The following is a 13,272-nucleotide window of genomic DNA, read 5'->3' as shown; positions in this document are numbered from 1 at the left end:
AAATACTATGAAACATTACTGTTGCAATGCCTTTTATGTTGGGCCCTTTTTTGATCTATATTGAGCCAGAACTATATCTCACAGAACCAGGATTATTATTGCATTTTATTATTATAAAAAAGCACTAGAAATGGCATCTACTTAATTGAAAATGCTGGATCTGATCTTAACTACAAACTAACATGATTAGTCTGGTCTAGTGTGTCTGTTTTAAGGCTATATAATGTGCCATTTATATAACATATAAACATGTCTAAAGAGCCCTCGAGAACATGCGGAACTTCAGTTGCCCTCTTCAGTGACGAGAATGTAAGGAAGCACATTCCTTTCACCAGAAAAAATAAGTTTGGTTTGTTTTTTTATTTATTTTTTGCTGTTTTTCGGAGTAATTTACTCCGATTTACTGAATCATTTTTTCTGAGTTTAGAGAGCATATAAAGCAATAAACACATTCATTCCTTTATTGAGAGTTCAATTAATAACAACATGGACGGTTTGTTTTACTTTGATCTGGGTTTAAGACACTGGGAGACAGTCCTTAAGTCACATAGATGGTATTACCATTAGTTTGTCGACTTTATGCAGGCACCTGAGGACTTTGTGGTTGTTCAGAAGGAAAGCCCGTTTAGATCTGCTACACATACCGTAGCAATGTTTCTCCAGGATCAGTCGGCTCCATGGATGCAAGATGATGCATTTGAAATGCATTCAGGCATCTGGCTACTCAATAACGCCGAAAAACAGGAAAAAACATTAGACAGAAAAACAAGAAAAAAATGGATTCAAAAAAACAAACCAACAAATTAATTACTCAGAAAAACTGGAGTTTTTTTGGGTTTTTTTTCCGTAAGAATGGGCTGTATGCGCCATTTTTTTTTTCTTTTCGCCCCTGTCCTTAAAAAGGTCTGTGCACGTCACTGTTGTGCAACATATTCATCAACAAAAGCTCTTTGACCCACTTCAGTTCACTGAAGCCGTGATGTTTGTTCCTCTCCGGTGCGACAGGGGGCGGTAAAGAAAATAGGTCAGAGGGGAAACAGCAGCAGAGGAAGTATTAGCACCGCGCGCCCCCTGCTGTCTGTTAGCGTTAGCCGCTGTGAGGACCGGAGAGAATCAATGAGACGAAGACAAAGCGTCAATAAAAGCTCGTGATCATCACCAGGTAACCGCTGACGTTAGCTTAGTACTGTACTTTCAAAGTCTCTGCACGCTAATGTTCACACTAATGCTAACGGTGTCCGCGTTGACGCAGGACAGCTAACGAGTTAGCAACGGTGTATGCTAACAGTGCTAATGTTTAGTTAGCAACTGTGTATGCTAACAGTGCTAATGTTTGGTTAGCAACGGTGTATGCTAACAGTGCTAATGTTTAGTAAGCAAGTGAACAACAACAACCAGAGTTAATAAACAGCTGCTGGTTAGCTTCTGGCTTGCTGTTAGCTGTTGCAACAGCAGACGAAGTCTGCGTGTTGCTAAGCTAATGCTAGGCTAACATGACTGATGTTTAAAGTTGAACTCACGTCGACGAAAAATCACGAGATCAAACGGTTTTTTGTTTTCATTGTGAACACATGAACACACATAAACGGATGAACCTCATGTGTTCGTGTGTGTTCATGTGTTCACACTCATTTAAGCCGTTTGTGGGAATTTATTCACTGGGAACTTCACAGGGAAGTTTGTGATACAGTCATCACAGGGGGCGCTGCATGACGTGGTTTAATATGAGCTTCAGAATGTTGGTGTTGTATTGAAAACATACATACATACATACATACAAACATACATGTCATTTAGCAGACGCTTTTATCCAAAGCGACTTACAATAAGTGCATTTAAACATTTGGGTACAAATAAGAGCTAGAAGTAAGTAAGAGCTTCAAGTAAACCAAACTATGAAGTGCTAGTTGTAAGTCATTATGTATATACATATATCAAGTGTATATTGTCAATTCAATTCAATTTTATTTGTATAGCGCCAAATCATAACACACATTATCTCAAGGCTCTGTACACAGACAACATCAAGGAGAGCAGAGAAACACAACAGTTCACACAATGAGCAAACACTAGGCATCAGTGGAGAGAAAAAACTCCCAGAAATCTCTGACAGAACCAGGCTCAGAGATGTGCAGCATCTACCTCGACCTGTTGGGGTGAAAGGACAAATTGGGGACAGAGGAGAGGTGGGGGACAGACAGAAGAAAGAGACCAGGAGCATATACACAACAATTATATCAAGTTATAGAATAGTGATAGAATAATGTAATTTACAGAAGCAGCAGCAGAGATTGTTGATAAAAATTATACTGATATCAACTTTAATCATAGCATAATAATAATGGTGATGATATGTAGTATGATAATAATAATATATAGAGACAGAACAGGGTTAATGACATATAATAAAGTCATATTCATACCCTGAGTGTGAGAGTGCAGTCTAGGTCTAGAGCAGCAGAACTAAGAGCTGGTCCAGGTTTCCCTGAACCAGCTCTAACTATAAGCTTTATCAAAAAGGAAAGTTTTAAGTCTAACTTTAAATACAGAGAGAGGCCCCGCCTCCTAAAGTGTCATTGGGAGCTGGTTCCACAGGAGAGGAGGAGCCTGGTAACTGAAGGCTCTGCCTCCTATTCTGTTCTTATGGCGCATTTCCACCGGCTCTACTTGTCTTGCCTCGCCACACCACGACTTGGCACGATTAGATTGCATCTCCACTACAAAAAATTACCTAGTTGACGTGGGCGGAGTCATCACTGCACGGCTGAGTGATACTGCGGTGACGTTTTACACGTACACACACACACGAGTGACTTTACACCAGACTTCTCCAGTTGTTGGAGATTAACCCACGTTTTTAGGATTGTTAGGTAGTTTTATGTGATCTACAGTTCGGCACTGTTCGGCACTGTTCGGCTTGATTTCTGTCCACACGTCTCCGGAGTACAGCCTCCTACTCCACAGACTACAGTGGCAGGTCTGTGATGCCGCTCGCGATCACTGACGCTGTCCCTAAATACACCACTCCACTTTAAAAGACTCCTGTTAAATATAGAGGTTTCCCTGGTAGTTGTTGGAGATTAACCCACGTTTTTAGGATTGATAAGTAGTTTTATGTGATCTACAGTTCGGCGCTGTTCTGCTTGATTTGTGTGGTACGTCTCTTCCTGTCAAACAGTCCCGTCATCTGGCCTCATTGATGTGTATAGCTGTGTGTCAGTTTAATAACTGCTACTTTAAACTTTTGGGGCACATATCCAGTTAATAAGGATAGATTAATTTGAGTCAATAGAGCTGTTAATTAAAGGAAACACATCTTTAAACAGTTTAGTGGGGATAGGATCTAACATTGTGTAAATAGTTGTGTGAGTCATCACCCGACGACCCTGTGACCTTGACCTCTGTTTTATTGCAGGAGGGCGGAGCTTTCCTTCAGACATGATGGTGGACGCAGAGCCGGAGCTTGACCAGAACAGCCCCTCCCCCTCCCTCTCTATATCCTCCTCCCCCTCCCTGTCCCTCCCCTCTACGCCCTCGTCGTCCTGTGGCCCCACCCAGCCCACCACGCCCCCTCTGGACGTGATCAGCGAGGGCGTGGGCGAGCTCAGCCTGATGATCGACGCTGAGGTGGCTCAGCGAGCGTGTCACCAGGTTCTGCAGAAGGTGAAGCTGCAGCAGGTCGACGACGACGACGATGACGTAACCGGCCTGCAGAGAGACGCGTGTCCGGAACCCCCTGCCCCGCCCACTGCTCTGACCGCCGCTGTAAAAGCAATGAAGATCCGCGAGGAGGAGGACGACCCAGAGGGCGCGCCCCCCTGCTCGGTGAAGTGTGCCCGGCGACGGCAGAGACACAATCCCTCCAAACAGTCGTGGCTGCTCCGCCTCTTCGAGTCCAAGTTGTTTGATGTTTCCATGGCGATCTCTTACCTGCACAACTCCAAGGAGCCCGGCGTGCAGGCGTACATCGGGAATCGCCTCTTCAGCTTCTCCCACGACGAGGTGGACTTTTATCTTCCGCAGCTGCTCAACATGTACATCCACATGGACGAAGACGTCGGAGACGCCATCAAGCCATACGTGGTGGGTGTGGCCTTGTTAGAAACTCCATGGTTACCAGTCTGTGGTTCCTTTGCAGACGACAGTTAAAACCCACACAGAGTTATTGCATTGATGATGTTGCAGCAGTGACGTCATGTTCTGTCATGTGGGCGGAGTCTCAGTCATGCTCCATGGACAGCATGGTTACCATGGTAGCATGGTTACCATGGTAACATGGTGAAGTGCAATGACGGTGGCAGTTCATCCTTTGACCTCTGACCCTGAACACACACATTAGAGGCCTGTATGTGTATGGGGTCAGAGCTCAGTCATGTTGACCGTGTGTGTGGTCGGTGGGGTCAGAGGTCAGTCATGTTGCCCCTGTGTGTGTGTGTGTGTGTTTGTGTGTGTGTGGGGGGTCAGAGGTCAGTCATGTTGACCCTGTGTGTGTGGGGTCAGAGCTCAGTCGTGTGTGTGTGTGTGTGTGGGGTCAGAGGTCAGTCATGGTGACCGTGTGTGTGTGTGTGTGTGTGTGTGTGTGTGTGTGTGTGTGTGTGTGTGTGTGGGGTCAGAGGTCAGTCATGGTGACCCTGTATGTGTGTGTGTGTGTGTGGGGTCAGAGGTCAGTCATGGTGACCCTGTATGTGTGTGTGTGTGTGTGGGGTCAGAGGTCAGTCATGGTGACCCTGTATGTGTGTGTGTGTGTGTACAGGTATACCGCTGCAGACAGAGCATCTCCTTCAGTCTTCAGTGTGCCTGGCTGCTCGGAGCTTACTCCTCTGACATGCACATCTCCACCCAGCGTCACTCCAGAGGAACTAAACTCAGGAAGATCATCCTGTCCGACGAACTCAAACCCGCCGGGCCTCGCACTCGCAGAGAAGCCCTCACTCTGACGCCTTTCTGCCCGGCCACGCCCTCCGCGAATGGGCCCGGTGACCACGGCTTGTCACCCTCCAAACGCACACATCAACGCTCCAAGTCGGACGCCACTGTCGGCATCAGCCTGAGCAGCAACCTGAAGAGAACAGCCAGCAACCCCAAGGTTGAGAGCAGCCAGGATGAGGTAATGACCAGAGACCAGGTCCACGTCCACCTGTGACTTAGCTGTGACTTAGTGAAATAGAAAGTTCAGGTTTCAACTGTGACTGATCTCAGTGTTAGACAGAAGTTTAGACCACTCACTCTCCCACACCAAACCTCATAGAGAAAATTAGTCATTTTAACATCATTGATCCACTCACTAAGTTCAAATGTTCAACATTTTGTCACTTCCTTTGTTCAGATTGACCTCAGTGACACAAAGTGACCACACGAGGCAGCAGAGGACCAGCAGCTCCTGTGTCCCTGCCAGCTAAAATCACTAATTTTCTGACTGAGTGTAAATAGCACTTAGCTTACCGCTTATCTTAGCACGTTCAGTGTGAACGCAGAAAACCCGTCAGTTCACAGTTGATTTGATTCTCCACACCCCTCTGACCTCTGACCTCCAGGACAGCAGCTCCAGCTCGGACAGTCTGGAGTTTGAGACTGGTCCCGTAAGTTCACCTGCTTCCTGTTCCTCCCTCCAGGGTGCATTGTGGGAAATGAAGTTTGTGGGTTCTGATTCTGTTTCTGTTTGTGAGGGGAAGTCGTTGGCTCTAATCAGGGGTTTGAGATGTGGTCCGACCTAAGTTGACCTCAGGTCACTGGTCTGTGACCTCAGGTCACTGGTCTGTGACCTCAGGTCACTGGTCTCTGATCTCAGGTCACTGGTCTATGACCTCAGGTGTTTGTGTGTCTTTCATGAAAAGAAAAACCCTCAGATTACAACAAACTAATCAGATTACATTTACACTCAGATTGTAATCTGTGACGAACCTGATTGAGTCAAAGATTATTAACTGATTGTTTACTTTAGTTTTTCTGAGTCAAACTGAAGCGACACACAAACACAGCTTCACCTGCAGGTGGCAGTACTGAGCACAGACATATCACACACATCCTCTAATGTCCTCCACCTGTCTGTCCTCTGTCCCCCTGTCTGTCCTCTGTTCCCCTGTCGGTACTCTCTCCACCTGTCTGTCCTCTGATCTCTCTGTCCACCCGTGGCTGTCCTATGTCCACCTGTCCTCTGTCCTCCAGCCAGTGCGCCTGGCTCCTCAGCGTGAGTTCATCAAGTCTTTGATGGGGATCGGGAAGCGTTTGGCGACGCTGCCGACCAAAGAGCAGAAGACGCAGCGTCTCATCTCCGAGCTTTCACTGCTCAACCATAAGTTGCCGGCTAGAGTGTGGCTGCCGACAGCGGCCTTCGACCACCACGTGGTGCGAGTGCCGCACACGCAGGCCGTGGTGTTGAACTCCAAAGACAAGGTTTGAGACGCACACACACACCTGTCCTAAAATGTCCCCATAGATTTGAACACACACATAAATGTGTAGATATGGTGTTGCATGATGTCCTTTGACCTGTCTCAGGCTCCATACCTGATCTACGTAGAGGTTCTGGAGTGTGAGAACTTTGAAACGTCTAGCGTTCCGATCCGGATCCCAGAGAACCGGATCAGGAGCACGCGCTCCGTGGAGAACCTTCCGGACTGTGGCATGACGGCGGAGCAGAGGGCGGGAAGTTTCTCTGTCGTTCCCAACTATGACAACGACGACGAGGCGTGGTCTGTGGACGACATCGGAGAGCTGCAGGTGGAGGTGAGGAAAGAAGGATGTGATGTCGGACAGGATGTGATGTCAGACAGGATGTGATGTCATGTCTCCTCTCTCAGCTTCCAGAGATTCACACCAGCAGCTGCGACAACATCAGTCAGTTTTCAGTCGACAGCATCACAAGTCTGGAGAATAAAGAACCTGTGTTCATCGCTGCTGGAGACATCAGGTGACCACACTGTGAAACATCAAACACATAAAACACCTGAAACATCAAACACCTAAAACACCTGAATTCAATTCAATTCAATGTTATTTGTATAGCGCCAAATCCTAACATACATTATCTCAAGGCTCTGTACATAGACAACATCAAAGAGAGCAGAGAAACACAACAGTTCACACAATGAGCAAACACTAGGCATCAGTGGAGAGAAAAAACTCCCTCTTAACAGAAGAAGAAATCTCTGACAGAACCAGACTCACAGATGTGCGGTCATCTGCCTCGACCGGTTGGGGTGAAAGGAAAATGGGGGAGAGAAAGGGGAGGGGGGAGAAAGGACAAGAAACACCAGAAACACCTGAAACACCAGAAACATCAAACACCTGAAATCTCAAACACCTGCAGTGTTGTTTTGAACCATATTTTTTTGTTTGTCAGGCGTCGTCTCTCTGAACAGCTCGCTCAGGCACCCACCACCTTCAAACGTGACCCTGAAGATCCATCAGCTGTGGCCCTAAAGGAGCCATGGGAAGAAAAAATGAGGTAGGTGGCGCTGCTGAGTTCACTTTCTCTAGAGTCAGTAGACGGGGCGTTCAGGGACTGTGGTTTTAGTAGGACACGGTGCGTTCAGGGACTGTGGTTTTAGTTGGAGATGGTGCGTTCGGGGACTGTGGTCTTAGAAGGAGACGTTGCGTCGGGGACTGTGGTTTTAGTAGGACATGTGCGTTCGGGGACTGTGGTCTTAAAAGGAGACGGTGCGTTCGGGGACTGTGGTGATTTTCTTGTGACTGTATTGTAAGCAGCTGCAGTACCTGTGTTTGCCTGCAGGAGGATCAGAGAGGCGTCTCCGTACGGTCACCTTCCCACCTGGAGACTTCTGTCCGTCATCGTTAAATGTGGAGACGACCTGCGTCAGGAGCTGTTGGCGTCTCAGGTGCTGCAGCAGCTGCAGGTAAAGCTGTGACCTGGTTGTCGTCGTTGTTGTCGTCGTTGTCATGGTGATCTCATTTTTGGTGTCCATGTTCAGTCCATCTGGGAGCAGGAACGCGTGCCTCTGTGGATCAAACCGTATAAGATCCTGGTGCTGTCATCAGACAGCGGGATGATCGAGCCTGTGGTCAACGCCGTGTCTCTTCATCAGGTGAAGAAACAGAGTCAGCTGTCTCTGCTCGACTACTACCTGCAGGAACACGGCTCCACCACCACTGAGGCCTTTCTCTGTGCTCAGAGGAACTTTGTCCAGAGCTGCGCTGGATACAGTCTCATCTGTTACCTGCTGCAGGTGAAGGACAGGTGAGAGAGAGAGCCCCGCCCACCTCTGACATCATCATCATTAGACTTTTAATGTAGTTTAAGTGTCCACTTCTGACCTCCTGTTCTCTTTGTCTTCTGTGTTTCTTTTGTCCTCAGACACAATGGGAACATCTTATTGGACGCTGAAGGACACATAATCCACATTGACTTTGGCTTCATTTTGTCCAGTTCTCCTAAAAACCTCGGCTTTGAGACGTCGGCCTTTAAACTCACCACTGAATTTGTAGACGTGAGTCACAATGATGTCACACTGTAGTGATCATTTTGCACTGTAGTGATCATGTCGCACTGTAGTGATCATGTCGCACTGCAGTGATCAGGTCACACTGTAGTGATCATTTTGCACTGTAGTGATCATGTCGCACTGTAGTGATCATGTCGCACTGTAGTGATCATTTTGCACTGCAGTGATCAGGTCACACTGCAGTGATCAGGTCACACTGTAGTGATCATTTTGCACTGCAGTGATCATGTCAGACTGTAGTGATCATGTCGCACTGCAGTGATCAGGTCACACTGTAGTGATCATTTTGCACTGTAGTGATCATGTCGCACTGTAGTGATCATTTTGCACTGCAGTGATCAGGTCACACTGTAGTGATCATGTCGCACTGCAGTGATCATGTCGCACTGTAGTGATCATGTCGCACTGCAGTGATCAGGTCACACTGTAGTGATCATTTTGCACTGTAGTGATCATGTCGCACTGTAGTGATCATGTCGCACTGTAGTGATCATTTTGCACTGCAGTGATCAGGTCACACTGTAGTGATCATGTCGCACTGCAGTGATCATGTCGCACTGTAGTGATCATTTTGCACTGCAGTGATCATGTCGCACTGTAGTGATCATTTTGCACTGCAGTGATCAGGTCACACTGTAGTGATCATGTCGCACTGCAGTGATCATGTCAGACTGTAGTGATCATGTCGCACTGCAGTGATCATGTCGCACTGTAGTGATCATGTCGCACTGTCGTGATCATGTCGCGCTGCAGTGATCATGTCGCACTGTAGTGATCATGTCGCTATCTCATAATTTATCTAAACTCTGTGTGTGTCTCTCTCTTTGTGTGTGTCTGTCTGTCTCTCTCTCTGTGTGTGTGTGTGTAGGTGATGGGAGGTCCAGATGGAGACATGTTTAATTATTACAAGATGTTGATGCTTCAGGGTTTAATCGCTGCCAGAAAACACATGGACAGAGTTTTACACATTGTAGAGATCATGCAGCAAGGTAACACACAAACTGTACACAAACTGTACACACACTGTATACACACACTGTACACACACTGTACACACACTGTACACACAGTGTACACACACACTCACACACTGTATACGCACACTGTACACACAGACACACACAGTATACACATGCACACACTGTACACACACTGTACACCCTACACAGACACACTCACACACATGCTACACACAGACACACACTCACTGTGTACACACACACACACATGCACACCCTACACACACTGTACACACGCACAGAGACACTCACACTGTACACATACTGTACACCTACATTACACACACACACAGTGACTGAGTGTGACTCCGCCCCCTCAGGTACCCAGCTGCCTTGTTTCCATGGCAGCAGCACCATGCGTTGTCTGAAGGAGCGTTTCCACATGAGTCTGACAGAGGAGCAGCTGCAGCTGCTGGTCGATCAGCTGGTCGACGGATCTATGAGGTCACTGACCACCAAGCTGTACGACGGCTTCCAGTACCTGACCAACGGCATCATGTGACCGCCCACCCCGCCAGCTGCTGTCTGTCTGTCTGTGTGTGTGTGTATGTATGTGTGCATGTGTACAGTGTGTGTGTACAGTATGTATAGTGTGTGTGTGTACAGTGTGTGTGTACAGTATGTATACAGTGTGTGTGTCTCGTCTTTATTTTATTCCACTTTTGTTTTGTCTCCTCTTCCTGTTTATTTGGGCTGAAGTCCCTCATTGGCTGCTCACTCGGACTCTCAGCCAATCAGAGAGCAGCCTAGTTTTAGCTGTGAAATGAGCAGAGACTCTTTAAAGGACCACCCCGCTGTTTTTCATGTTTTAGCCCTTTAACTGCAGATGGTGTGAAAACACATTAAAACAGAACCAGTGTTTACTGCAGCTCAGTGTCATCAATACATCAATGCATCGATACATCAATACATCAATGCATCGATACATCAATATATCAATGTATCAATTAGGGATGTCCCAATACAACTTTTTCACCTCCGATACGATACCGATATTGATCCGACACAATATCAGCACGAATCATACATACTTTAATGACTTATTTTGTAGTGTGGAATGTTAGAATAGTCTTGATCAAGTGATATTACTTAAACAGAGAACACTAGTCAGCTTCAGTACGTCTGATAAAAACTGACCCATTAATTATTAACCAATGAGTTTCATCAATTTTAACCTTCAACATAAGAATATTTTATTTTTTGCCATGTTAATTTCATACAGTCTATGGTCAATTTCATCAGGAGGAAAGTACCAAGTGCTAATGGGGGTGTTTTCCGAGCACCCGTGTTTCACAGGTAACAGCATGTTTTCAGAGAACACCCCCCTTGTTTTCACTATTTTGGATTAGCCCAACCCACACAGGGTGAGTGACTCGTCCCGTAGGTGAACCCGGAGCCCGAGGACCGGCCCCGCAGACGTACTTAGCTCCATGTGTGGATCTTCAGGGCACATTTAAAACACAAAGCTCTTGGCATGGCTGGTTTTTGGGGTATAATTAACAAACGGAGGCTGTTGAAAGTCGACAGGTGGCGCTGGTTTATGAAATAATGTCGTTTTAGCAGCTCACCTCAGGATGAGCTAGCATGGTGCTTACGGCTAACTCGTGCTCGCTGTGTGGCTTCGTAGCCTCTGATTTCAATAGCAGTAACACACACGCTGTTGTTGTGATCATGTGATCTACATGCATTCAACACGCAGAGCCTACGTGATCAGTGCTGAAAGGAATGGACTGTTGTATCGGAGCGCTTATATCGGAGATTTTAGAGGCAGTCCGATATAATCCGATACTCGTTTTTTGGCTGATATTGGACCGATATCAATATCTGATCGGGACATCCCTAACATCAATGCATCAACGTATCAGTACATCAATACATCAATACAATTTTATTTGTATAGCGCCAAATCATAACATACTTTAACTCAAGGCTCTATCCATGGCGAGCAGAGAAACCCAATCAAGACATCAGAATCAGTGTTTTCATGCTGCTCATGACTCCGTTGAACCTGCTGTCGTCATGGAAACAGGCCCCTCCCACCAGATGATCACAGAAGACTCAGACCTGTCTAATGTTTATGATCTTATGTAAACAGCAGATGCAGAGCATTTTTCATCGTCCTGATCATGTGACCATCGCGACCTTCATGTGACCATCGCGACCTTCATGTGACCTCTGCTGCTGGTTTGATGTTTTTTTTTAGGATCAATTTTTAATCAGTTTAAAGAGTTAAGTACAGGAGCAGCAGTGGGTCCACGGACACGCCCCCGGACACGCCCCTGACTCCCATCAAAAACATTTTTATTCTTGTGAAAAAGACAAACGTTAATAAAAGCAATAACAAGATTTCTAATGTTTATATTTAAGCTTTTATCCAAAGTGACGAGAGGAATAAACTCCAGAGAAGAAGGCATGGAAAAAACTGGACTGACAGAGGGTGAGAGTGCAGGGGAGGGGCTAAGGTAACTGCTAGGACAGAAGATGCTGGACACACCCCCTGTTCTGGTAGCGCTCGGTAGATCATTCCACCAGCGTGGAATGACACATGAAAAGAGTATGGATTGTCTTGTTGGTCTCTGGTGTTGGCACCGCCAGACCAGAAGCCTTTAGGAGAGCATTTAAGTTGGTGGGCACTGTAGGCTAGCATCAGTGATTTGAATTTGATGCGGGCGGCTAAGGGAGGCAGATGAGCTCCATGAACAGAGGGGGGACATGAAGACCAGGCACCACCGCGTTCTCGACCACCTATAGAGGTTTCACAGCAGGCCTGTGAGGTATGTTAGGGAGATGACCAGAGCCTGTATTAGGAGCTGGAGCCTGTTGATTTTTCATATATTGAATCGTGCAAAGCGACGTGAGTTGGCGACAGAAGCAACATGATCTGTAAAGGTCAACTGGTCATCAATCATGACACCCAAGTTTGTTGCTAACTTGGAAGGAGCCAGAGATAGAGAGTGGATGTTAATGCGGATGTTATGATGTAGTGTTAGCTTGGCTGGGAAGAGCAGCAGTTCAGTTCTGGAGAGGTTTACCTGGAGATGATGGACTTTCATCTATGCAGATACGTCAGAGAGAGGGAGAGAGACCGTGTGGTCGTCAGGTGGGAATGACAGATACAGCTAGGTATCGTTAGCATAGCATTGATATGAGAAGCCATGTGAGTGGATGATCTGGCCCAAAGAGGAGAGGCCCCAGCACCGAGCCTTGGGGCACCCCTGTGCCAAGGCTGTGTGGTGCAGATGTGTGACCGAGCCAGGACACATCGAACAATCACCAAGTCAGGTAGGATTGGAACCAGGAGTGTGATTTTCCTGTGATGCCCATGTTTGAGAGTATGGACCGTAGGATACGGTGGTGAACCGCGTCACATGCTGCTGATAGAATAGCCTTCATTTTCCATTATGGTAAAAATACAAGCAAATTGCTCATCCATCCTTGCTCACATGCCAACAATGTTTTGGGGCTCCCCTCTAGACTTGTGGCCCTTGGTAGACCCCTGTATTAATATAATGACAGTCGTTATTTACACCAAACCAGACACCTTTTAACCTTAGACGGCACTGAGATCACACATTTATTTTAAACTTACCTATTCAAAGTGAAGCACTAAGTGTGCTTTAGTGAAGTTAAATTGAAAATGTGATTGATTGATACATTCATTCATTATCAAGTTATTTAGTATGTTTAAAAAAAAAAAAAAAAAACACTGGATTGGGGTCCCCCTTGTAGTTTGGCCCTGGTAGTCATCATGGTGTGGTGGGATTTTCTGAGGGGAAACTTATGGGGTAAAG

At 46.6% G+C, this 13,272-nt stretch overlaps 1 protein-coding gene across 2 annotated transcripts; it reads left to right on the top strand.

Moving 5' to 3' along the window:
• The first annotated feature begins 1,012 nt into the window (after positions 1-1,012).
• On the top strand, positions 1,013-10,349 carry pi4kb (phosphatidylinositol 4-kinase, catalytic, beta). 2 transcript variants are annotated; one of them, XM_058648769.1, is made up of 13 exons: positions 1,013-1,162; positions 3,416-4,083; positions 4,754-5,107; positions 5,535-5,579; positions 6,166-6,393; positions 6,499-6,726; positions 6,801-6,910; positions 7,343-7,447; positions 7,733-7,856; positions 7,932-8,197; positions 8,315-8,447; positions 9,331-9,451; positions 9,802-10,349. In XM_058648769.1, exons 2-13 carry the CDS (start codon positions 3,439-3,441, stop codon positions 9,981-9,983), a joined length of 2,541 nt encoding a protein of 846 aa, XP_058504752.1. In that variant the 5' UTR covers positions 1,013-1,162; positions 3,416-3,438; the 3' UTR covers positions 9,984-10,349. The 2 variants fall into 2 exon arrangements, with proteins under 2 accessions (XP_058504752.1, XP_058504753.1); XM_058648770.1 differs by lacking the exon at positions 5,535-5,579.
• The last annotated feature ends 2,923 nt before the right edge of the window (positions 10,350-13,272 follow it).

Source organism: Solea solea, chromosome 13, assembly GCF_958295425.1.
Source record: "Solea solea chromosome 13, fSolSol10.1, whole genome shotgun sequence".
In the NCBI taxonomy this organism is placed as follows: Eukaryota; Metazoa; Chordata; class Actinopteri; order Pleuronectiformes; family Soleidae; genus Solea; species Solea solea.
The sequence above is the reverse complement of the archived record's forward strand: the minus strand, read 5'-3'. Positions and strand labels throughout refer to the sequence as shown.

Coding starts and splice junctions, on each gene's coding strand:
- pi4kb (XM_058648769.1), top strand. CDS start 3,439: ATGATGGTGGACGCAGAGCCGGAGCTTGACCAGAACAGCCCCTCCCCC. Junction 5,108..5,534: donor TTGAGAGCAGCCAGGATGAG/GTAATGACCAGA, acceptor TCTGACCTCCAG/GACAGCAGCTCCAGCTCGGA. Junction 8,448..9,330: donor TCACCACTGAATTTGTAGAC/GTGAGTCACAAT, acceptor GTGTGTGTGTAG/GTGATGGGAGGTCCAGATGG.